General features: G+C 41.5%; 1 protein-coding gene and 1 non-coding gene across 2 annotated transcripts in view; one reads left to right on the top strand and one right to left on the bottom strand.

Annotated features, from left to right (window-relative positions):
- The window catches only part of TP53BP2 (tumor protein p53 binding protein 2), a 54,397-nt gene that overhangs the window by 28,820 nt on the left and 1,223 nt on the right, over positions 1–24,354 (top strand). Inside the window, exons 3-17 of the mRNA XM_074351665.1 lie at positions 40–153; positions 3,592–3,674; positions 4,774–4,875; positions 6,857–7,031; positions 7,577–7,758; positions 8,116–8,280; positions 8,673–8,901; positions 10,190–10,300; positions 10,601–10,749; positions 11,649–12,114; positions 13,410–14,185; positions 15,904–16,041; positions 16,920–17,053; positions 19,517–19,683; positions 22,386–22,585. Of these exons, the coding sequence (XP_074207766.1) occupies positions 40–153; positions 3,592–3,674; positions 4,774–4,875; positions 6,857–7,031; positions 7,577–7,758; positions 8,116–8,280; positions 8,673–8,901; positions 10,190–10,300; positions 10,601–10,749; positions 11,649–12,114; positions 13,410–14,185; positions 15,904–16,041; positions 16,920–17,053; positions 19,517–19,683; positions 22,386–22,585 (3,191 nt within the window). The remainder of the gene's footprint in view (positions 1–39; positions 154–3,591; positions 3,675–4,773; positions 4,876–6,856; positions 7,032–7,576; positions 7,759–8,115; positions 8,281–8,672; positions 8,902–10,189; positions 10,301–10,600; positions 10,750–11,648; positions 12,115–13,409; positions 14,186–15,903; positions 16,042–16,919; positions 17,054–19,516; positions 19,684–22,385; positions 22,586–24,354) is intronic.
- Positions 2,433–2,505, bottom strand: TRNAI-AAU (transfer RNA isoleucine (anticodon AAU)). The gene has a single exon. It is a non-coding gene; the product is annotated as a tRNA-Ile (tRNA).

The raw sequence follows: 24,354 nt of genomic DNA, 5'->3' as shown, positions 1-24,354 counted from the left end.
CTTTACCTGCGGGTAATAGGATTTGTTCATTTCTTTTAGAACGTCCAGTTGCTGATAATGAGCGGATGTTTGATGTCCTGCAGCGGTTTGGAAGTCAGAGGAATGAAGTTCGGTTCTTCCTTCGCCATGAACGCCCCCCTGGCAGGGACATTGGTAGGTAGCACCCTATGAATCCTATCAAGGATCTGAACTTTTGTTTCATGCTCGGGCGTAGCTGGGGGAGAGGTAGCATGTGATCAGGAGCCAGGTAATTGGAGGGATGAATGAGAGGTAAGGAAGTGGGAACAGTGAGGATGGACCACTGTTCGAAGCCCTGACTGGGGTTGGTGGGGAGAAAAGGGCATGGTTCTGTTCAGTTTGTTTTGCTTGAAGACGGGAGAAGTTTGATGACAGTTTTTAATGCTGGTTGTGAGGAGTCAGTAGAGTAGGAGGTCGAAATGCAAGGAGGCAGTGCTTGATGGACAAGTCACCAAGAAGGTGCTTGCTCAGCCGGGCAGGCTGTCTTCTCCCGGCAGTGGGGAGGCTCTTCTGTTGTAACAGGATGGGAAGAGAACTGCGCAGAGGCAGGTAGCTCTGTGCCCGGTGGGGCAGCGGGAGGGGCTTCTCATCTGAAAACATTTGTTTTCTCTGAGGTGGGAGGCAAAGTCCTCTGAAAGCAATAGAGGTGGGTGGCAGTTGGAGCTGTTGTGGAGAGCAGGCAAATGTGCCCCCTAGGGGAGCCAGGTTGCTGGGGTCCCTGGAGGCCAGTTGAGATTAGAGACCATGGGTGATTTTTCCCCAGTGGTGCTCTGCAGCCCAGAGGTTTGTAAAAGGAGAAGATGATTGGATTGACCCAAGATTGGGGTTTGGCCAGACCAGCTCAATGCAAAGGCAGTGAGACAGGGAAGACGAGGATGTTGGCAAGATGTCATCTAAGCTGGGTGGGGAGAAGTGAAGATGGTGGGGCCACAGGGAAGGAGCAGAGCAGGGCTAAGAAACCGCAAGTCTCAGATTAACAAATAGGTCTAGTGAGAGGACATATGATCAAAAGGTAGAAAGTCTGAATTTAAGATTTCAGGGGTAGAGCACTTCTAGTGATGTGGTCCTGCATTGGGTCATGAAGTGAGCCTGAATTAGGGCGGAGACAGGAACCACAGGATGGAGAGGCTGGATTCTGGATGGTGAGGTCATCCAGATTGAAGGCAGGACTTGGAGGGGAGAGAACAGGGCAATCAAGAGGTCACATCTGTGGTGACTGCGGGTTGTGACCAGGGTGTATAGATGACAATAAGGAGAGGGTAGAAGGTGATACATGAAGGTGGAAAAACAGTGGGCTGAAAGCAGCATTAGACACTGGGGACAGGGCCATCCCTGTGACCTTGGAGATCTCGTAGGATGTGGGAGAAAAAGTTTCAAGTCTGAGATCTGTGGGGAAGCTTTGCTGTCAGTGGGAAGCCACTGGTTGGGAAAGGATTACTAGGTATTTCTAAAAATGTTGGAACTTTTAAAATGGAAAGTTGAGGGTTTGTGTTTTCAGTATATAATTCTTGGGAGTAAGAATGTCAGTAACAGAGGTTAATTATTAGATGTCATAAAGTCTCAATTTTATTCCTTTAATAACAAATGTCCATGTGGCACCCACAATTAGAAATTATTAGATTGTGAGGAACCCAGAATTGACTTAGTCTGGCCTCTTTCGCTCTAGAGATGAGAAGTGCTGATACTTAGGGGTTAAATGACTGGTCAGAGGCCTCACACCTAGATGCAGAGCCAGGTGCAACTTAAGTCACCTCACCCAGACTGGCTCACCTGCCTGTCAGCGTCATTGGTTGTCTGTCATTTTATTTTAAATAAACATTTTTTTTTTTCCAAAGCTGTCCTTTTTTGTAGTTGTAAGTTGACATCCATCCTATTTTTGTTTTGTTCTTTATTTACATTACTGCATACATCTTCTTTTAATAAATTAGTTGAATTTTACCCATTCATCTACCAGTTCAAGTATCTTCCTGTATAGTACTGGGTAAATTATTAAATAGCTTCTCAGTAGTGCAATATGCAGTTTTAGTGTGTTTGTAATGTGAGAAATGTAATGTGAAGATGAAGGCGCTGTTTTCACGTTGTTGCAAAACACTAGTGCCACGTAGTGTCTAAACTGGGGGAAAAAAAAACAGGATCGCTGTTCAGTGTCCTTTAATAAAGCAGTAACATTTTTAGTGTAGACTTCTGATTACAGGTTAGGAGACTGTTACTGTATTCTTTCTCCAATTGAACTAGGACCTGTGACCCAGAATGTATTTGAAATTATTTTTAAAGCTCTTGCTTTTTACTTTGATTATGCCAGGGAGAAATTCATTGAGTGCTCTCTCTTTGAGGCAGCAAAGAAAGCAATTATTCTTTTTTTTTTTTTATTTTTGGAGGCGGGATAATTGGGTTGATTTATTTATTTATTTTAATGGAGGTACTGGGGATTGAACCCAGGACTTCGTGCATATTAAGCACATGCTCTACCACTGAGCTATACCCTCCCCTCACAATTATTCTTAAATAATAGATTTTTTTTCTTGCAGAATTATTGTGACAGATTACCTGAGCTATTTTGTGAGAGAATTGAGCAGTATTTAAAAGTAAAGCTAACACACTGGAGTTAGGTGTAAGTGGGATGCCTGGCCCTGAGGATAGATGTGTTTACTTACTGGCAGGGAATTCATGCTAAGCTTCTAGGCAGGTGCAGTAGACCTTTGATTCAAAAGAAATTTTAATCTAAAACTGCTTGGGAGATAATTCAATAATTTTTCTAACTTCTGAGAAGTACAGATATAAGCTTAATTTCATATATTTAAACAGTTCTTTTTGTTGATATCATTTATTTCTTAAACTTCATCAGTTTAAATGAAGATTATTTTCCCTTCATGATGCATTAAGTGGTACTGAGAGCCCCAAATATTTTGGCTTGAAAAAGTCTTTTTAGCCAAAAAAGAACACACAATGGTTTCCAGTTAGTTCTTTCCCCAAACTAAGAAAATGGAATTTTTTTACTCACCTAAATGAGGAAGTGCTTGATAGTACTTAGGAATTACCACAAAATGACCAAATATCTGAAATGCCACTTGTTCTGTTTTCAATTGCTTCCTTCCCATGTGAGTTACAGACACTTTAGTAAATACAGGAATAGATCGATTTAATTTTCACTTTTTCCCCCATAGATTGATTTAATTTTCACTTTTTTCCCCAATGAAACCATTCCTGATTTCACTATGGCGTGGCTAAAGAGAGAGCTAGGCAGAGCAACTGTAAACAAATAGTGTGAATGACCCGTAATCAGAAGTACATTTGTTTTCTTACATGTTCCTCCTTTGGTGTCTGAATCCTGCAGCTTTCCCTGGCAGTAGTTAGCCTGTGACGTTTTCTAGTGCTGACTGTTCACTATTCCAAGTAAGGTTTTCCAAAACAGGCTGAATTATGAGACTTTAACTTCATTGCTATTAGAAAATATTTTAAGTATATTTTCAACTTAAAATATCAAAGAGCAATAATAATAGAACTGAGGAATGAACTGGTACCTGTATCTGTCAGTTCTAGTGTTAATGCCTACTGTTTGAATTTTGTACTCAGTGAGTGGACCAAGGTCTCAAGATCCAAGTTTAAAAAGAAATGGTGTAAAAGTTCCGGGTGAACATCGAAGAAAGGAGAATGGCGTAAGTGGTCCTTTTTGTCCAGGCTGTGTTTACACCACAGTGATGCTGCTTTTTAACCTGTAAATCTCATTCATTTACTTTTTTATTCAGTGGGTTTTTAAGAATGGGCCTTATTTTAAGTTTATTTCATCAAAATGATTAATTCTAATGCTCTCTACGTGGCTGTTGAGTGAAGTTAGATGCTGAATATACCACAAATTCAGAGCAAAACATGCTCAGCAAGTTTGAGAAAGCATTCGTTTTTTGGTGCTTTTATTTGTTGTTAGAATCACATTTAGTGATTAATTATGTATTAATGCTCTTGCTATTGTGTATGAATTTTAGCAAGTACCTTTGGGGTACCTTGTAGACATTTTCTTTTCAGAGCTCGGAATTTCTAATACTGTTAGGGATTAGCTAAATTACCTCTCTTCAGTCTACACTGCTTCTACTCTGCCTTTCCCCACATTCTTCCTGTTTCTCTTTTTGACCTTCTGGTTATCTTACAGTGATGAAAGGCTGATAAAAGGATAACAAAAGTGGTCTTGGCCATGAACAGGATTTCAGTGTCTCTTGACACAATATATCTTTCCCACCGCTGGGTTTAAAAAAAAAATTGAAGTATAATTGACATATAGTAAACTGCATATATTTTAGGGACACACTATGCTGATTGCATGTTTAGAGAGTGGACATTTTGCTTTGTCTCTGAATTTTTAAAATTCTAGTCTCGTATTTTTAAAGGGTTTTTTGATGCCTATATTCTAGGTTTGCTGCCAGTGCCCCACTATCATGTTTAATATGATTTTGTTTAATATGATCAAACACTGCCTTCCTAATTTAAATGAACTACAGAACAAGGTAATTCTGAATTGTTCCATTTGTGTCGCCGACTATTGAAACTATTTAATTTAAATTTACAACCTCAAAGAGCGCTGGTCTGTATATTAGTATGTTTACATCTTAATAAGTCAGTGTGGGGGTATTAATGTTACAGAAGAAAAATGGCTAAATAATCTTGTCATGATTGGTTCAGGTGACACTTGTGGACAGACAGACCTTGGTGGGAGGAGTCTCTGTTCATTTTATACTAAGTTGGATTGTTTGCCATTTTTTGTAGGTTAATAGTCCTCGGATGGATCTGACTCTTGCTGAACTTCAGGAAATGGCGTCCCGCCAGCAGCAGCAGATTGAGGCCCAGCAACAAATGTTGGCCACAAAGGTAACATCTTGCTTTGAAAGACCTAACAGACCACTACCGTTAATGTGTGTGTAACGCTGTTTCCCTCCCACCCTTGTTAGTGAGCCAGTTGCTTCACAGATATGAATTGATCCTCTCAACCCAAAAGGTATCTGCCATGTGATGCTTTCTTCCCTTCCCTACAGCATTTTGTAGGAATCCTTAACTCATCCAGTTCCAGGTCTTCCTGACCTCGATTCTGATCAGTATTACCCATGCTATGTTGAGTATCAGTAAAGCTGAAAAGACATAAAGAACCCCTCAGCTTTGCTAGTAGGAACTGCTCTGGGCTAACCTTGACCTGAATCATTACTGCAGCAAGAGGAACTTTGGAGTCTGCTCTTGCGAATGCTGTCCTCTGCTGCTGCTTAGCACCTACAGAAGGCTGCTTGCCTTTATTTGGGGACATTCTCCATCCACACACTAATCTTAGTCCTGTCCTTGAACAGAGAAAACATGGGATGCCTCTCCGTTACCATCAAAAGCAATGTCACTGCTGTTGCTCCTGCCAACCATAGGATTCCAGTCTAAACCAGATGTTGACAGCTGTTCTCTGTAAAGGGCTGTAAATATTTTATTTAGGCTTTGCGTGCTGTGCTGTCTCAGCTCTGCAGTTATAGCAGGAAAGCAGACGTAGACAGCAGGGAACGGAATGGATGTGGCTGTGCGCCAGTAAAACTTTCCTTACAAACACAGATAACAAGCTGTATTTCACCTTCAGGCTGTATTGTCCGCCAGCCCCTGGGCTGAACACTCAGTATCTGCCGCCGACCAGTCTTTGAGTGACTAAGTTCACTGATGCTGGGGTGGACAGCTGATGGTTTGGGTAGCAAGTGACCCAGCAGGGCTTTGAAGTGATGGCCAGGGATTCTTTAAGGAGGGTCTCAATATGCATTGTGGCCTGTAATCCTTCCTAGGGTTCCTTTCATCATTTCTATTTTTCATGGCAGACACCAGCTTTTTCAAAATCATGTGTATCATTGCATATCAGACTTTAATGTGCATATGAATCACACAGGGGTTTTGTTAAAAATGCGTATTCTGATTCAGTAATTACAACATTTTGCATTTCTAACAGGGTCCCATGTGGTGCTGAGGCACCAGTCCTTGAGTAGCAGGGACATAAATTCAAATAAAAAAGGTGATTGTTAAAACAGGATAAATCTCTAACCTCGGAGTCTTATTTTGAAACTATTTCTGTGTTATTGATATGTTTTAGGTATATTAATCTGTGGCGTTTACCTTTGATTATAAATTGTGTGGCTCTGTTACTCAGTTTTAGTTAAAAATTTTAGTGTAAAAGAAGTAAAGTTTTAGGTTGCGTAATTGCAACCTTCTGAAGGCGCTAGTGCTTTAGCGCTTTTCTAAGTGTACTGAGTGTGCACTGTGTACAGTACTGTTCCGAGAGCCTTACCCTTCGCCTCGCATTTAACCCTCACTGTAGCCCTCTGAGGACCAGTGCCCATCTCATTTCATAGGTGAAGACACCGACTTGTGTACTTGGTGAGGTTCTGTAACGCAGTGAGGTATACACCCAAAGTCTCGTAGCTATTAAGTGGCAGAGCTTAGGTTTGAATCCAGATTTGACTTCAAATCTTATCATTTAACAGCTTTCTTTTACTGTCTCCCATCTCTACACGAGCTCCCTCTTAAAATTGGAGCCACAGTTCATGAAAACTAGTTCAAGGATCACTGCTTGTTTGCTGCACAAGACCACATGGATTAAACATTACTGATTCTTGGATCTTATCTCCCAAGAAATAGGTTTCAGGGTGGGGCCCGGGAGTGTCTGTATTTTACAGACTCCCCAGGTGGTTCTGACAGTGGTGTGGGACAGATGGGGAGACCAGAGCAACGCCACTGGTGCACCTCAGTCTGGCCATCTCAGGTGTGGTTAGGCTGATTGTGGGTTAGTGGTCTACCTGTTTAAGATGGTATGTCTGATGATGGCTTATGTCTCTAGGAACAGCGCTTGAAGTTTTTGAAGCAGCAGGATCAGCGTCAACAGCAACAAGCTGCTGAGCAGGAAAAGCTCAAGAGACTCAAAGAAATAGCTGAGAATCAGGAAGCTAAGCTGAAAAAAGTGAGGGCACTTAAAGGCCACGTGGAACAGAAAAGGCTAAGCAACGGGAAGCTTGGTGAGTTGTTCCCTGTCCGTCTGCTTCAGTGCTGAATGCTGCACGGTAAACCGTCTGGGTGTAAGCAAACACGCTGGTGTAGGAAGTTTCTGTAAATTTGTAGTAAGTAAGTAGAATGAAATGAGACTTCATGTGTAGATCATTTTAAAAGGATTCTTTTTGAAAAGTAGAATTCACTGCAGTTTTGATGCTGCTGGTTCCCCTGAATTAAATTCAGCTGTTGAGTGTTTTAGATGAGGTTTCCAAGTTCCCTTTGGAAAATGTAGTAGTAGTTCTCTCTCTCCTGAAAATTGGATGAAGGCAAGGATTTTCATACAATAGCTCCATCTATTACAGTACCATTTTAATTAACATTTTAGTGATGTGATTTAGAGATATCTCTTGATTTCAGTTGCTTTTGAAAGAAATAGATTGGTTCCAGGACATTTCTGAAATTTTTCTCTATTGTGAGAATGGTCATTGTACAGCCTTGTTGCCTGGGGAGCGGTCTGTTCTCATTTTTCTTTTCAACTTTTCAACTGTTGCATTTCTCGTTCTTACTTTAGTGGAAGAGATTGAACAGATGAATAGTTTGTTCCAGCAAAAGCAGAGGGAGCTCGTTCTGGCTGTGTCCAAAGTAGAGGAACTGACAAGGCAGCTGGAGATTCTCAAGAACGGCAGGATTGACGGTCACCACGACAACCAGTCTGCAGTGGCTGAGCTCGATCGGCTCTACAAGGAGCTACAGGTAAGCTGAGGCTGTGCACGGCTCTCAGTGGAACCTCCGCTCTAGGCCGCAGTGTTGTCCACATCAGGGGCAGAAAGTGCTGGATTCTGGCTTCTTTTCCCTAAAGCTGGGAGGAGGAGGGAGGCCTAAACCCCATGGAATCCAGAATAAACTTTATGGTACCTCAGACAGGAAATCTGAGGCGTTCCTTATGACCACAGCTGGTGGTCTGACACTTAATTTTAAACCATGAGCTGAGACATGTGGAGGGGCCTTACATTTTTAGAAATTATATAATAGAGAACCATGTGATTATCTGTTTGAGAAATTTTTCTTCCTACTCCTTGGCTACTCCCCCCCCCCCCCCATTTTGTTCAGTTGAGAAACAAACTGAACCAGGAGCAGAATGCCAAGTTGCAACAACAGAGGGAGTGTTTGAACAAGCGCAATTCAGAAGTGGCGCTCATGGACAAGCGTGTTAATGAGCTGAGGGACCGGCTGTGGAAGAAGAAGGCGGCCCTGCAGCAGAAAGAGAACCTTCCAGTGAGTGTGCTCTCGGCAGGGGGCCGGGGAGGAGGGGATGATGACCAGCAGCGAGGTCAGCTCCTCGCGGTTGCGTCTTCAGAATCATTGCTCAGTGTGCCCTCAGGAAAGAGACAGGGCCCGCGGCTCCTTGAAAGAGAACCCACAGTTCTTGTGCTTTTTTGTATCATCACCTCCGTAGCTCTGCTCTTCCTTCTGATACTTGTGATAAAGTGTGGGTAAGAGTTCATCATTGTGGGCAGTTTTTGTTTGGGGATGTTTCTTGTAGACTCTGTGGCTAGATCCTAAAAGTGCCGATTTTCACAAAATTAAAATGATGACAGTAGCACAGGCTTTTCTGCGTCTGATCCACCGTAACTTGTAATACTAAAGGCCCTGTGCTTTTTCCGCAGGTTTCATCTGATGGCCACCTGCCCCAGCCGGGGGTGTCGGCGCCGAGCCGAGTGGCTGCAGTCGGGCCCTACATCCAGTCGGCCACCATGCCGCGTGTCCCCTCGCGGCCCGAACTCCTGGTGAAGCCAGCCCTGCCTGACGGTCCCCTGGCCACGCCGGCTTCCGAGGGGCCAATGAAAGTCCAGACGCTGCCCAACATGCGATCTGGGGCTGCTTCACAAGCGAAAGGTAAAGCCAGTCATTTCCAAGTCCTTCCCCCGCTAGCGGCTTCCCTGCTCACCATGATTTTCCCCCAAGTTTAAGTTTTAAAACGATGTCTTCCTGTTCCTTGTTCGTGTTGAAATTCTAAGAATATCCTTGTGTTCTTTAAGGGTTAAGAAATGATAAATAGCTTAGCCCTAAATAATACAGTCCTATTCAGGAAATGAAAAAAAAAAACCATAATATTTTTTGAAAACCTGAAAATTGTTTAGAATTCCTTCTCGTTACTAAGGAAATTTTGATCTGATGTTAGTAACTTGAGAACTTCTCTTTTGGTGTAAAAGTACCCTGAATGTGTTAGTGGTGTCACCTTCACAGAATGTGAGATGGTGAATTCATTCTGTTGGTGAGTGATATTTACTGTTCGTATGTGTGTCTGCAGGAGAATTTGGCTGCTGATAATCTTTAGCATAAAGGTAAACATACTGGGAGATAAAAGTGAAAGAAACAGGCTCCTTGTGTTAGTGATCTTTGCATTCTGTGTGCAGCCCTCAGATACTTGGGCGATGCAAACCAGAGATTTATAATAGGAGGGGAAAATGAAGGGAGAGTTGTAGGAAAAGCAGGGCAAAAGCATCCTTTTATAATCTTATCGTAGATCCCTGGAGAAGAAAAAAATAGCCAGAATTGTCTATTTCCCCTTGTCACTATCATGTGCAAATAGTAGCTGACTTTAAAATTATTTATTATTTTGCTGTAATTACTACTGTGAAGCAATAATGCTACATAGTCTGGGTTTTATTGTAGAAGGAATTACTTTTTTTTCTATAAGGACAAGTAAAAGCTATGGCTTTGGAATTTAAATATCAGTGTAGAAAAAAATGTGAATACTCTGGTTTACGAAAGACTGTGGTCAGAGCCATGGGCTAAAAGTCTGCATTTTTGCTTTTGTTTTGCCTTCATCACTTATGGTGTCGTTATGTGAGATACACCGTAGAGCCCTCCATCTGATACATTGGAAATTGTTTTCTGGGTGTGATGGTGACGTTTTCTTATCCGTGAAGAGTAATGTGTCCTTGCTGCTTCAAGCAGACTTTCTGTTAATCATGATTAATTTTAGCTTGTTTGACTAATCAAGAACACTCTTAAATTACAAGAAAAAAAATCTAGTGTCTTGTAAGTATGTTTACTGGGATTGTTGTGAGTCTGAAATTTAACTCTGTTTTTTAGAAATTAAACTTTTTAGCAGCAAAATGAACCATTAAAACTCCCTTGAGAATGCTGGGTTATTTGTCTTTGCTTTTCTGCATTCTAGGCTCTAAAATCCATCTGCTTGGCCCTGATTGGACTCCTCCGAATGCAGATCTTTTCTCGAGCCAAGCCTCTGCTTCCGTGCCTAAAAGCTCTGGGAATGCTCCAGACCAAGGTGAGGTTTACTGGTGCTGCTCCTGGACATTATGTTTTGGCCATCTAAAGGTCTGTGTATGCTTTTTCAGGTAGTTTATTTTCTAGTGTGTTAAAACTAGGACCATATTTCCAGAATAGCTTCGTTAAGCCAGGGAATTAAAATACTAACATTGTATTGTTGGCTATTCTTTACTCAGTATAATTTAAAAGTAGAAGAGCATTCAGTGGGTATAGATATTAAGGAGAGAGAAACATGTGAATAAGAAATTTTATCACAAGCAGTTTGATTATCGATGTGATTTTTTTCCCCCGTCTTCAGCTGATGATGGGGAGGTTCCGCTTAGGGAGAAGGAGAAGAAAGTGCGTCCCTTCTCTATGTTTGACACAGTGGACCAGTCCTCTGCCCCGCCTGCCTTCGGTTCTCTCAGGAAGAACCAGAGCAGTGAAGATATCTTGCGGGATGCTCAGGTACTTAAGAATGTGCCAGTTTGAAATTTAACGGTAATTCTATATGCATTTTTAGAAGAGATAAAATGAGGGAGAGCAGGAAAAATGCAAATGTATCTGGAAGATTAGAAAATATAACAGTGTTCTGCTATTTTAAATTCCGTTGCTCAAGTATATTTGTGGTCTCAGAATGACTGACACACTTGCTTCTGGGTCATATTTTGTGTGATTCTCTGAAAAATATGGTGCATGGAAGAACATCGTGTCTGTGCTGCTCATTTACCTTGTTTCTTCAAAATTTGGAGCTGAGATTATGTCAAATAATTTGATGGTTAATCTTCTATAGCTGTTGGGATCCCAGCCTTTGACAACTGGGCCACAGCTGCGTGCTCCAAGTTAGGAGGTTTGGGGGTTTTTTTGTTTTTTGTTTTTTGTTTTTTTTTCTTCACTATGTGGCCCAGATTGCATGAAGTTCTGATGAACGAGGATGGTTCCGGTTACTGGTGCTGTCCATGAATATGTAACATGGCAGTTAAAGGTCTTCAAGTGGGCACTTGGAATTGTCCAAATAGGAAGGGGCAGCAAGGAGAACATCATTCAGGATGGGAATTGTATTGCATTACTGAAGTCCCTTTTGCATGTAATAAATTCAGAGATTTAAAACTTTTTTTTTGGCGGAGTAATTAGATTTATTTTTTAGAAGAGGTACTGGGGATTGAACCCAGGACCTTATGCTAAGCATGCCCTCTACCACTTGAGCTATACCCTCCCCCTAAAACTTTTAAATGATTTTACAATGTAGAGCCAGTATTTTCAGTCTGTACTTACATTTGTGAAATTTAGGTTATCTAGAACATCTTTTGTACCCAGTTATACAGTATTTTGACTGGCTTTTTACTTTTATGTGTGTGTGTTTACAGGCTGCAAATAAAAATGTGGCTAAAGTACCACCTCCTGTTCCATCAAAACCAAAACAGATTAATTTGCCTTATTTTGGACAAACTAATCAGTCACCATCAGACATTAAGCCAGATGGAAATCCTCAGCAGTCATCAGCAGCTGTGGCATCCATGGGAAATAAACCCAAAACAGCAGGACAGCAGCAGAGGGTCCTGTTGTCCCCCGGTGTCCCTTCGGTTGGCCAAGCAGACCAAACCCTTCCTCTGGGTTCTAAGCAGGAAAGTCCCCCTGCAGCCGCTGTCCGGCCCTTCACGCCTCAGCCTTCCAAGGACACCCTGCTTCCACCCTTCAGGAAACCCCAGACCGTGGCTGCCAGCTCAATATACTCTATGTACACCCAGCACCAGGCCCCCGGGAAGAACTTCCAGCAGGCCGTGCAGAGCGCGTTGACCAAGTCCCATTCCCGAGGGCCGCACTTTCCGAGCGGTAAGGTTCTTGGTCTCTCTCTCACCCACGTCAGTGTGTTTATGTCCTGCACCAGAGCTGCGGTCTCTCAGGAAACAGCAAAATGACCTCTCCCTGTTTTGGCTGGTGCTTTTCGTCTAAGAGTTCTGTTTAATTGTGGCTTCTGTTCCTAACTGGGAGTTTGATAGGGTTTGTGCTAAATGTCAGCTGCTTGCAGCAGCTGAAGATAATAGGTGAATAAGACAAAATGTGAATAAAACGAAACAAACATGAAAATAATAAATGAATGAAATAGATGAATAAACCTATAGCGAAGACCTAGCCTTTGGCGTTGAATTACCCGTGCGAGTTTGTTTTCTGCTCACGGGTCACTCCTCGGTGAGTGGGGGAGAGTGATCGCCACGCGGACAAAAGGCCGTGCGTGTCTCTGCTGTAGGTCGGGCCAGATGTTTCTTGGTGTATAGAGGATTGGACAACTGTCTCTGTGTCTATTTTTTTTAAATGGTGCCCTTTGCTGTAGCTTAAATTGTTCTAATGTGGACACAGCTACACAGAAAGATTACTTTGTATTAAACGTACATAACCTGGTCATTTGCTGGGTTCTTTTTAAGAGTCAACAGTTTTATGAAACTAGATTAAAATCCACTCTCTTTTAGTTGAATGAAAATGGCCTTCTAGTTATGAAATAAGGGTGTACTTGTGGCCTAAAATGTTATGGAAGTAACTAGATGGCAGAGACTTAGTATATACCCTACATCTTACTGGTTTCTTTCCATGAGTCTTTGGTGAAAACTGCTAATACGATAATCTGGGAATTAGATAATGATGATGTAATCAGAATGTTTAAGGGGAATAGTTTTCGTAAATGTAGGTGGCTACTGATAATTTTGTAAGCCAGATGCTTTCTCACATTGATTGACTTTAGAAAAGTGAGAAGCAGTGGGGTAGTGCGTATTTAGTTTTCATCTGGGCACGTGAAACGATCGCCAGTTTTCACTGATTCTAAATTCTTTTCACATTTTAAATTTGGATGCTGTGCTCAGTGATTTCTTATCATTGACAGCGTTTTCTTTCCTATTGGTACGTAGAGTGATGGTGCCTGTTTACAATCAGGATTTTCATTCTGTAATGAGTTTATTATGCAGCTGTGGAAACCTTGCTTTGTCATCTGTTATTTTTAAAAATTAGTTGTACTGAAGGGTACTGTGCAATAACTATGAAATTAAAAGAGGCTCTAATTGTTGTTAGCTTTGTCTATTATTGGCTAGTTTTGTTTAATTAATACTAATCAGGCCTTTTTTCCTAATTCCAATTAGTATATGGCAAGCCTGTGATTGCTGCTGCCCAGAACCAACAGCCGCTCCCAGAGAACATTTATTCCAATAACCAGGGCAAACCTGGCAGCCCGGAACCTGAACCCGAGCCCGTTTCTTCAGTTCAGGAGACGCATGAAAATGAAAGAATCCCTCGGCCACTCAGCCCAACCAAACTACTGCCTTTCCTATCTAATCCTTACCGAAACCAGAGTGATGCCGACTTAGAAGCCCTCCGAAAGAAACTGTCTAATGCACCACGGCCGCTCAAGAAACGTAGCTCTATTACAGAGCCAGAGGGTCCCAATGGGCCGAATATTCAGAAACTTCTGTATCAGAGGACCACCATCGCCGCCATGGAGACCATCTCCATCCCAGCATACCCACCGAAGGCCGCTTCTGTGACTGCCAGCCCAGAAAGCCCAGTGGAAATCCAGAATCCGTATTTACAAGTGGAGCCAGAGAAGGAGGTGGTCTCTCTGGTTCCTGAGCCAGTGTCCCCAGAGGACTTAGGAAGTGCCAGTACAGAGAGCAGTGACGTGCCAGCTCCTTCTCCGGGCCTTGAGTATGTCCCCGAAGGAGTCCCAGACAGCAGCCCCAATGTCCAGAATAGCTTGGAAGAACCAAACCCAGAGGCTCCCCCTCTGCTGGAAGTGTACCTGGAGGAGTACCCCCCCTACCCGCCCCCGCCATACCCGTCTGGGGAGCCAGAAGGCCCAGGAGAAGACTCTGTGAACATGCGTCCGCCTGAGATCACCGGGCAGGTTTCTCTGCCTCCTGTAAGTAACGTGGTATCTCGTGGTCACCGCATAAGCCGTTTCTCTGGCCACAGCCTTCTGGGTGGTTGATTGTTATAACTCAGTGAAACCCCAGTGAGGACTCATGGCCATTTGCAGAAGAGGGTTTGTGTTTAAATTGCCTTGGCACAGAGTGGATCTCATAAGTGTTATCAAAATTTAATATATTCTGTGTAAAGAACATTTTAATTTTTTAGGAAGAACCCATTTCTTTGTGAAGGAAACAGTTTTGTCCTTATACCTGTAAACACCACGTCCGCTGTTTCTTCTGCAGCTGATGTTATGTGTGAGGGAGGCAGCACTCGACTGGCGATGAAAGACCTGGATTTGGATCTTCTGATCACTAGTTTAGCTCTGCGAAATCAGGCAGATGGCTCGACTTCTCTCACTGGTGGTTCACTCTTTCAACTCTTTTTCTAGCAGTGAAGTTTGTTTTCAATGTACTATTTAGGTGGAACCTCAAACTTGCACCACTGCTAACGGTGGGAGGGTTCTGGACGGCTGGGGGCGGGGAGAGGTGATGGGCAGAGGGAGGCGGGCGCCTCTTCACCGCTTCCTCACCTTCGCCTGGTCTGAAGTCTCTGGGTAGCATGACGACCCCGTAGGTGTCCTCGGGCTCTGACATTAAGTTATTCTGAAGCTTTGTATGTTTTGACTTGGACATATCTTCCTCACTCCTTCCAAATGCTAAACTTTTCTTTGGAAGTTTGTGATGTCACTTTGAAATCGGAGAGAGAATACTGAAACCCCAGAATGCCTTTCAAGTCAGTTTTTTCAGTTTAATTTGAAGTTGTTTTGTTTCAGTAGGATAGCAAGCTCTGAATTTTTAAAACCTGGGCAAAAGCAAAATAGCATAGTGTAAGGGTTTTTTTAAAAAGTGCCTTATATGTTTGATCCCTTATTGCATCTTTTGGATGTGATAGTATTCAAAAATAATGATTATCCAGAGTTGCTTTAACTACTACTTACAATCAGCATTTGCTTAGAAGTTTTATATAGTAAACATTGAAATCTAGGGGGGGAAAGTTTTAAAATAGAGGTTAACATGTTTTGAACAACTCTTTGCTGCTAAGTCCTGAGGCATGATTCTCTTTGCGTGTTAAACATGTAAGATTCTGTCATTCTCTTCCCAGGAAAGTGATTTACACATTTTTTCCTTCTTAGTTCAAGTAAAATAGAAGCCATTATTCCTTACTTCTGTTTGAAAGTGGGTATGACTGTACTATTTATGAGTTCTTTGATCACAGTCATGTAATGTTTACACTTTTCTTTTTTTCAAGCAACAATAACATTTTAGCCATTGCACATTTGTGCAGTACATTGATTCCAACTTACTGTTTTTCAAAACTCAGTAGCTTTCCACATCTGAAATAAAATAAGGAAAAGTATGTCTTGACTAATTTTGATCCTTGACAGAAAACCAGCCTGCTTACCACTGCAGGCTGTACCCTTAGCTTAGTGTTACCCAAATGTAACTTCACTAGGTTTTAAAAAATTAAGTTCTTCCCACTTTGTTACATGGGTGTATTCACTAAGCTGTGCATTATGATGTATATACTTTCCTGAATAATGTTATACTTCAATAAGATGTGCTAAACATACATATTTTTAAAGTTCTTTTTACTGACTCTGCTGGGATGTTGTTTTGGTTTCTTTTACTTAGACGAGGGTCCTTGATTTTCCATGCATTTCTTCTGCAGGGCAAGAGGACAAACTTGCGTAAAACTGGTTCGGAGCGGATCGCTCATGGAATGAGGGTGAAATTCAACCCCCTTGCTTTACTTCTAGATTCCTCTTTGGAGGGAGAATTTGACCTTGTACAGAGAATCATTTATGAGGTATGATTGAAGGTAGTGAATTTCTTAAATACGGCCTTGTATTTAGTTTTAAAGCTCTAATCAGAAGGCTACTTTAGAGAAATTGTGCTTTTAAGTTACTTTCTTTTTAGGGGAAGCAGGGTTATTGTGAGGAACTCTTGATCATACTCCAAAACAGGCTTTGCTGTTTTCAAGGTGTGGCTATTAAACTTTCCATAGTGCAGAGTTTCAGCTTTCCCTGGGGGTGCTTTTCGTTCTCCGGGAGATCATGACCCTCCTTTAAAAAGTGCTCATGTATGGATTTGTACTCTACAGTGTTAAATTACAGATGTGGTCTCTACTTTTCAGAAGCCTGCTATTTAAAATATTTTTAGTTGACCTTTTTTCTTTTCCACGGCAAGTGTGACTTCCCCTTAGACACTAATTTGTGGTGGGAAGTTGGAGGATAAATAAACAAAAATGACTGTAAGGATATAGTTTCTGGGACTTCTTCAACTTTTAAGAAATCTTTTTATAGTGAGTGCCTGCTTGATGTCTGTCTTATTCCTAGAATTGTCCTTGGTATAGTGTTCTTGGCTCCTGTAGGTTTTAATTCTGATTTAGAAAAAATACTTCAAGAATCTATTTTTGTTCTGTTGATGTCAAGAGCCAGTTAATAGTTGGCATTTTCAGGTGACAAGAAATTTGAGTGATGGTCACTCTTCTTCCTTTTTAATTTTTTTTTTTAATTTTTACTTCGGGTGCAGGGTATGTAATTAGGTTTATTTTTAAATTTATTTTTAATGAGGGTACTGGGGATTGAACTGAGGACCTTGTGCATGCTAAACATGCACTCTACCACTGAGCTATTCCTCCCTCCCCCTTCCATTGGTTACCCTTCTCCTTAATTGGTGTTCCAGGTGGATGACCCAAGCCTGCCTAACGATGAAGGCATCACAGCTCTTCACAATGCTGTATGTGCAGGTCACACAGAAATTGTTAAATTCCTGGTACAGTTTGGTGTAAATGTCAATGCTGCTGACAGTGATGGATGGTAAGGTTTTCTTTCAAACTCCATTCATGCTTCAGTTGTATCTGCTGTGTAGCAACCGAGGAGCCATGTTGTTGGTGCTGCTGGAAGGGAAAGAAGTCTGTGAGGGCGTGTTTTCAGGCTGCTTGTCGTCTAGAAGGAGAGACATGGTAGACGTTTTTAAGGAATTAACGTCCTCATGTATCAGTCATGTAATAGATGGAGTGTTAGAAATTCAGTAGTTAAATAATAAAAATAAGAAATGTCGCAAAATGGTACACAGTTCATTAGCATGTCTCAGCAAATCTGAGAAATGCTCATTTAAGCAAGGTCCCCCATCCCCTGAAACGTCTGTGTGTCTCTAAGAGGGAATTATAATTTGTAACCTTTCCCAAATGGACCACAGAATCCTTTTTTCATGGAGCATTTTGTGGAACTGGTATGTGCATAAAACACAGGCAATAATATTGCAAATGATGAATATTATTCTTCTTAGGATAATGTATTCTTATTACTAAGTAATAAGAAAGGTCCACATAAGTTACTGTCACTCTTGATAACTATAATTGAATGGACAGTAAAGTTTGTATTTTTTTTTTGAAAAAATAAAATTTTTAAGTTATGATATGCTTTTTGGGGGGAAAGCACAAAACATTTACTTCTTTGTGTATGAAAAACATTTTTAAAATTGTAATCACAACTTTGTATTTACTCACTTGTATTTACTCAAGTATTTTAATTTTATAGTCTATTTTTCTCTCAATATGGAGAATAGTTATAATATCAAATTTACATGTACATGCATAGAACTTGCAGGTGCCCACGTGCATAGATTTGAAATTGCCTCATCTACCATGTGGCTCTGGTTCATTTATCATGATTGTCTCTGTCTTTCTAGACACTTAGGGTGTTTTCCAATTTTCTGTTTGTTATAAATAATGCTTAGAAAGAAGCATTTTGGTTGCAATTTTAAAAAGTCATAAAAAATAATGTGAACCCATTGTGGAAAATGTACAAAATAGAGAAATGAGAGGAAAACAAGCCATCTGTACCCTACAATTAGAGGTAAACACCATTAATATTTTAACATATTTCCTTCAGGCGTATATAAAAATATATATATAATTTTTATGCCCTTTTTTTTTTAGTTTAGCTCTCAATAGGATTTTTTTTTAAATTTAGGTACAGTTGATTTACAATATTAGTTTCAGGCATACAACATAAGAATTCCAAGTTTTTATAGATTATACTCCATGTAAAAGTTATTGTAAAATATTAGCTATGTTCTCTGTGCTGTACAACATCTCCTTGTAGCTTATTTATTCTATACCTAGTGGTTTGTACTTCCTATTCCCCTACCCCTATCTTGCCATCCACCCCCCACCCCCACTGGTAACCACTAACCACTAGCTTGTTCTCTGTATCTGTGGGTCTGTTTCTGTTTTGTTATACTCGTTCATTTGTTTTATTTTTTAGATTCCACATACAAGTGATAACATACAGGATTTGTCTTTTTTATGCCAAATTTTTTAGTTTACCTTTCTAGCATGAGCGAAACAGATTCTTAATGTGTCACAATGTCTTTGTTTCCCTAATATTGGGAGTCTAGATTATATATAATTTTTCACTTTTAAAAGAGCCATGCAGTTTAAAAATCTGTAATAGTATTCACCAAACTATTAATGATAATGTTCCAGGATGGGGGGTGGGGTGGGGAATGAATCTCTGAAAGGCGCAAGGGGAATAAAATGAAGAGCAGAGGGAAGAAAAGGATAAAGAAACAAAACTTCGTGTACTTCAAGTCCTGATGAGCATCCTCAATCCCGTCTTTGGAATCTGGGCAGTGGTACTGGCTCTGCTTCCACAATTACTATGAATCTGGAGTTACTTATATTTCATTATGAAACATTTGAGATGCTGGAGGAGGTTCTCTGTAGTGGTATTCCTAAATTCCTGCTAACATAGATTGAAACGTGAATTAAATTGACAGTTGTTTTTCCAATTAAAATTTAATTCAGATTTAAAAACACATCGGATAGAAGTAGCTCTCTATGTGCAAATTAATTCCCTCAGAACTGGTGGTGATAAAGGGATATTTAAAGGCTCACGCTTTGACGAAGGCCTGTAGTTTAAAGACATGTCCTCCACCCTGGCAGAAATAATTAGGCTGGGTGCTCCAGAACATAGAACTAAATACTTTTTATCCTGCTTTAGACTGTTGCACAAATTTCATGTCCTTTTGCTCATTTCCTTGATTCCCTTCACCCTCCACTCTAGCCCCAGTGTAGTCTGGTGCCCCGACTTTTACCTTTGTGGCTATAATTCTCTGATGGGCTCAAGTATCTATGTTTAACTGATTTTTTAAAAACTGTGTAAGAGGTTTTTCAGAAGAAAGGGCTCGGTGGATGACAGGCTTGAGAACTTTCTCAGCAGGTGTCATTCAGCGTAGGGAGCCAACTCTAGCTCTTGCTGTGTCCTACTCCACAGGACCCCACTGCATTGCGCCGCCTCCTGTAACAACGTCCAGGTGTGTAAGTTTTTGGTGGAGTCGGGGGCCGCCGTGTTCGCCATGACCTACAGTGACATGCAGACTGCTGCCGATAAGTGTGAGGAGATGGAGGAAGGCTACACCCAGTGCTCGCAGTTTCTTTACGGTATGGAGCGGTTAGATTTTCGTGTATCAATTATTGCATTGATTTATCCCACATCTCTAGGGTATAATCTGGTAAGCGTTTTTATTATTTGGGAAAGCGTATTTTGTGTTGTACGTAGTCCTGGGCACTGAAAATAGGGCAGCTTCAATCCCAGATGTGAATGCAGCTTTTGTGTGTTTGCCTAGAAACAGCTATTGTCAGGGGCATCTTCAGCTACAAAAGACAGTGATGCAGCATTGGATCTAGCGCTGTTAATGGCTTTTGACCTTCAAAAGTTCTCTAGTAAGACGCAGTGCTTAGCGTGTGATGCTGCATCTTTGCAAATAAGTAAACAGAAGGGAGAGGCTCAGGGAGAACCACAGACCACAAGTCCTCTCATCTCTCGGCTCTTAGTTTTTATCGTTGATATTTATGATTACTTTATGTTCTGAACTCTAGGTCAAAGAATGATTTTGATACATTAACCGATTTTAAAATTAATGTGATATATTAGTATGTACTTCCTTATATTAAATGTATTGGCGATCAAGCTGTATTTAAGTATGGAATATGATTTTTAAAAACAGCTACGGACATTTGATTAGAGATTTTTAACTATGGAGATTTATGAACTATATCATGGACACCAGGAGTGTTTCTGACATAGATGTGCAATTTAAGTAATGATGACAGTAGATTGAACACGGAAAAACCCACGTGTCCATCTTGGGAGACAGAACCTTCGCCCTCTCTGACATCATCAGAGACCCTGTCCTGATGTCGTGCCTCACATCCGTGGCGACTGCCACCTTGAATTTTATGTTTCTCGTATTTGTCATCCCATGCTTTTTAAAAATAGTTCATCACCTCTGTATAAATCCTATAACTAATATTGTTTAGTTTTGCCTGTTTTTGACCTTTACATAAAAGAAACCATACTGGTGATTCTTTGGCTGGCTTTTTTCGTTCACCATCGTTTTTGAGATTCATGTGTTGTTGCACATAGCTTTCGTCTCTTTTCACTATGCTGCACTGTCCCATTTTAAGATCATATCACGATTTGTCTTTCCATTCTGCCTTTGGTGGACGTTGGCTTTATATGCTTATTTGTTCAATGATAAACGCAGCTCCGGTGACATTTTTGTCCTCATCTTCTGGTGTCCGGCTAGACCTAGAACTGCCAGGGCACAGGGACGCACGTCGAGCAGAGTTCCTTCTGCTCCGTGTTCTCTTAGACCCTTGGTGGATTTGGAATCATATCTCACTGTGGCTTTAGTTTGCATTTCCCAGATTGCCAGGGATATTGAGCATGTTTTTGGCCCCTCAACATTTTTTCAAACAGTAATTCATAGGTCTTAGTTCGGTAAATAGCAAAGCAGTGACAAATTTTCTTCCATTCCTAAAGATTTCTTGGAAATGAGATTCGGGTTCTTATTTTGAGTACACAGAAGTGTCCAGAATTTCTCTCCTACCACCTTCCCCATTCCTGTCCCAAACAGGTAATGAGTCTGGCCAGCTTTAAAACTCTGTGGAATTACAGTTATAGCAAGTCTTACCTGTCCTCATGAATCTCACTGTCAGGCTTTGCATGTCTTGTGTAAAGAGGAAAGTGGAAAATTTACTTGTCCTCATTAGTAGAAACCTGACTCTCAAGATTGGCAGAGTCTTCCTTTGGAACAGAACGATTTCATTTCTCGTTTCATTTTGTGCAGAGTGAGACACTGCATGCTGCATCATATTAATTGATAGAGGAAAAGTAAGTTCATAATTAATAATTTAGGTTCACATAAGCCAAAAAACCTGACAATTCAAAAGCGGGCAGATACTTTCCTAGCTTTTCTAAAAAGGTGAAAATAATAATGAACTCTGAATTGCTCAGAACATTACTGTCTGTTTCCTTTCCTTCCCCCCCCCCACCCCCGTGTTGCCTGCTGTCGCTGGTTGTTCCTGCTTAATAGCATTGCCCTGTAGGGTGGGAAGGTGTACATGGGGAAGGGCAAAGCCTAACGTCATAGTTAATCTGCAAATCTGTTATTAACTCTGGTGAAAAGTGGACGTTTGGGGATTATTTTCCCTCCCCAGTGTGGATTTCAGTATCTTTTAGAATTCTGATTCCAGTTATTTTAGAGTTGACTGTATGTAGACTTTTATATCATGTCTAATGTACCTGGCCATATTTCTGCATTCTAACATTTTGGGTTTTTTTTTTTTTCTTTTATTTTTCCCCATTTAGAAATTGATAGAGACCACTTTAAGAGTTACAACACTTTTGGTCTTTTTTCTCTGTAAGGAACAAAAATGTTTCCAGAGTTCCTTGGTCACTTACACTTAGGAGCAGGCTGAAATTTGACAAATGCATCATTCACTTTTTTAATATCCTAGACACAAACAGTTCTTTTTTTTTTTTAATTCCTGGGCTTGTGAAAGTTTTTGTATTCTGAGTAAGACTAGTTTTGAGGGCTGCTTATAAGGCGTTGGTTAGTTTTTAGAGCTGGTTTAAAGATGACAGGGTATATGAACTTGTCTTTTATGTGTTGCCTCTGCACGGCTGGCCTTCCTATCCTCCCACAGCCCTGAAAAACTTATTTATCGAGCATTTAATGAGGTAGTTCTGCCATTCCGGCACATCCCCATTTCTTTTCGTCTGGTCTCATAGAGCTAGAAGTTCTTAGCATGATGTACTCTGAGTTGCTTATCCTGTGCTGTACCTTACATGGTTTCAGGAGTTCAGGAGAAGATGGGCATAATGAATAAAGGAGTCATTTATGCACTTTGGGACTATGAACCTCAGAATGATGACGAGCTGCCCATGAAGGAAGGAGACTGCATGACGATCGTCCGCAGGGAGGACGAGGACGAGATCGAGTGGTGGTGGGCCCGCCTGAATGACAGGGAGGGCTACGTTCCACGCAACTTGCTGGGGGTAAGTGAATCTTCGATGCGTCGGGGAGGGGCTCTGGGGAGACCGTGTGTCCTGGATGCAGGGCAGCCTGGTGCCCTTCATTCATGAGACTCGGGATTTCACATTTCTGATTGTCTTAGACTTAAAACCACATTTTCAATGATTCCTATTATGATCAATAGCACATGTACGTGTTTGCCAGCCCCCAGAGGTCGGGGTCCTGTCTCCATTTATAAATGGAGTGAAGGGACCTGGATAATGTGATGGAAATTGAGCTTGTGACATTGGAACTAAATCTTGAATTTGTTTAAATCAGGATTTGTCAGTCTGCTACCGAGCTTGAACAGGGCACTGGAGACAAGATTCTTTGTTCTTTCTCTATTGCTGGGTTTTAAGCTTCATAAAAACCAAGAAAACAATCAAATCGTATAAGCACATATAAACCGATAACACATACATCTTAGTATGAAGGACCCGCTGCCATCAGGCAGAGAGTCTCAGGAGTATTTCAGGAAAAGGCTGGTATAGTTGGCGGAGTCTGATGTACAGCAAATGGGAGATACTTTTATTGTATTTTCATCTTCTGTTGGGCAGACACGGTCTGTGCCCGCAGGGAGCTTCCGCGTCATGTGGAGGCCGAGTGCCCGGGCTCCATCTGTGAGCGGCCCGCTGCCTGGGCGTCAGTCTCTGTGGAGTCTGTTAAGAGGGCGCCAGTGTTGGGACCTGGCTGCCTGGACTGTGGCCAGTGTCTCCTCCTGATTCCTCCTTCTCCTTTGCGGTTGGTGTGATGTACGGTGTACACGGCTTCACACGTCCCGACTGCCGCCTTCCTGGTGGCAGAACTTACTAAGTAAACATTTGGGATTTGGACAATATTTCTTCATTTGATCATTATGTAAGTTATAAAGAATAATGAAAATGAAAAAAAATTAAGCCATGGAGCCCTTTGAAAAAGCTTTCAAATTACCAGGCAAAAGTAGAAATATAAAGGTGGCTCCCTTTCGAGCCCTCCCGTTCGCCTCTACGTCTTCAGCTCCAGAGAAGTAGACTCACGTGTCCTTCTCTAGGGAATGTCAGGGCAGCAAGCACGTGTGCTGGGAAAAGCTCTGCCTCTTAGAAGTAGTTGCTTATTTGAGTCTTATTTTAATTTTCTAACGAAGTGGTCTGGTAGCTAATGAAACACGGGGAGAATGATCTGTTCCCGAGTGTGGAAGCAGCTGGTCGGAGGCCAAGCTCTGCCTCCCGTGTGTGGCTTTCCAAACAGGCTGGACTGAAGGTTTTCAGTTAAATGCACCATCAGTATTCTTCGTCCTTTGGAAATCTCTCCTGGATGGAAGTGACCTCTATGTAACTTCTTTGGGTTTCTTTCGAGGTTTGTTTTTTTTTTTTTTTTAAAAAGGAAATTGCATAAATGTTGAAGTTTTAGGCAGAGGCTCAGATATGAGTTTAGAAAATTATGTTGGCTAAATATCTTTCTTCCCGGAGAAAAATGGCCCTTTATATAACTCTGATTCGTCAGTTAGCTTTTCAGTCTTGGCTGGAAGTCTGATCGACTTTCTTCAGTGAACTTTTCCCCCTTTGTCTTGGGGAGCATGAAGAGGAGGAGGGTTTTGTGGAGTTTGCCAGTTGGATTAGTTTGACTTGCTCTTGGCTTTGGGACTCCTCCCCGGCTCTGGTCATGGGAAACACAAAACCAAAAACTCCACCTGTCCTTCCTCAAATCTGTAGACTTTTAGTCTTGTGGCATTTCGTTACTGACAGCCATCCATCCCATCACACAATGTGACTTC

This window comes from Camelus bactrianus, chromosome 23, assembly GCF_048773025.1.
Source record: "Camelus bactrianus isolate YW-2024 breed Bactrian camel chromosome 23, ASM4877302v1, whole genome shotgun sequence".
Lineage (NCBI taxonomy): Eukaryota > Metazoa > Chordata > Mammalia > Artiodactyla > Camelidae > Camelus > Camelus bactrianus.
This window is presented reverse-complemented; position numbering and strand designations above follow the sequence as displayed.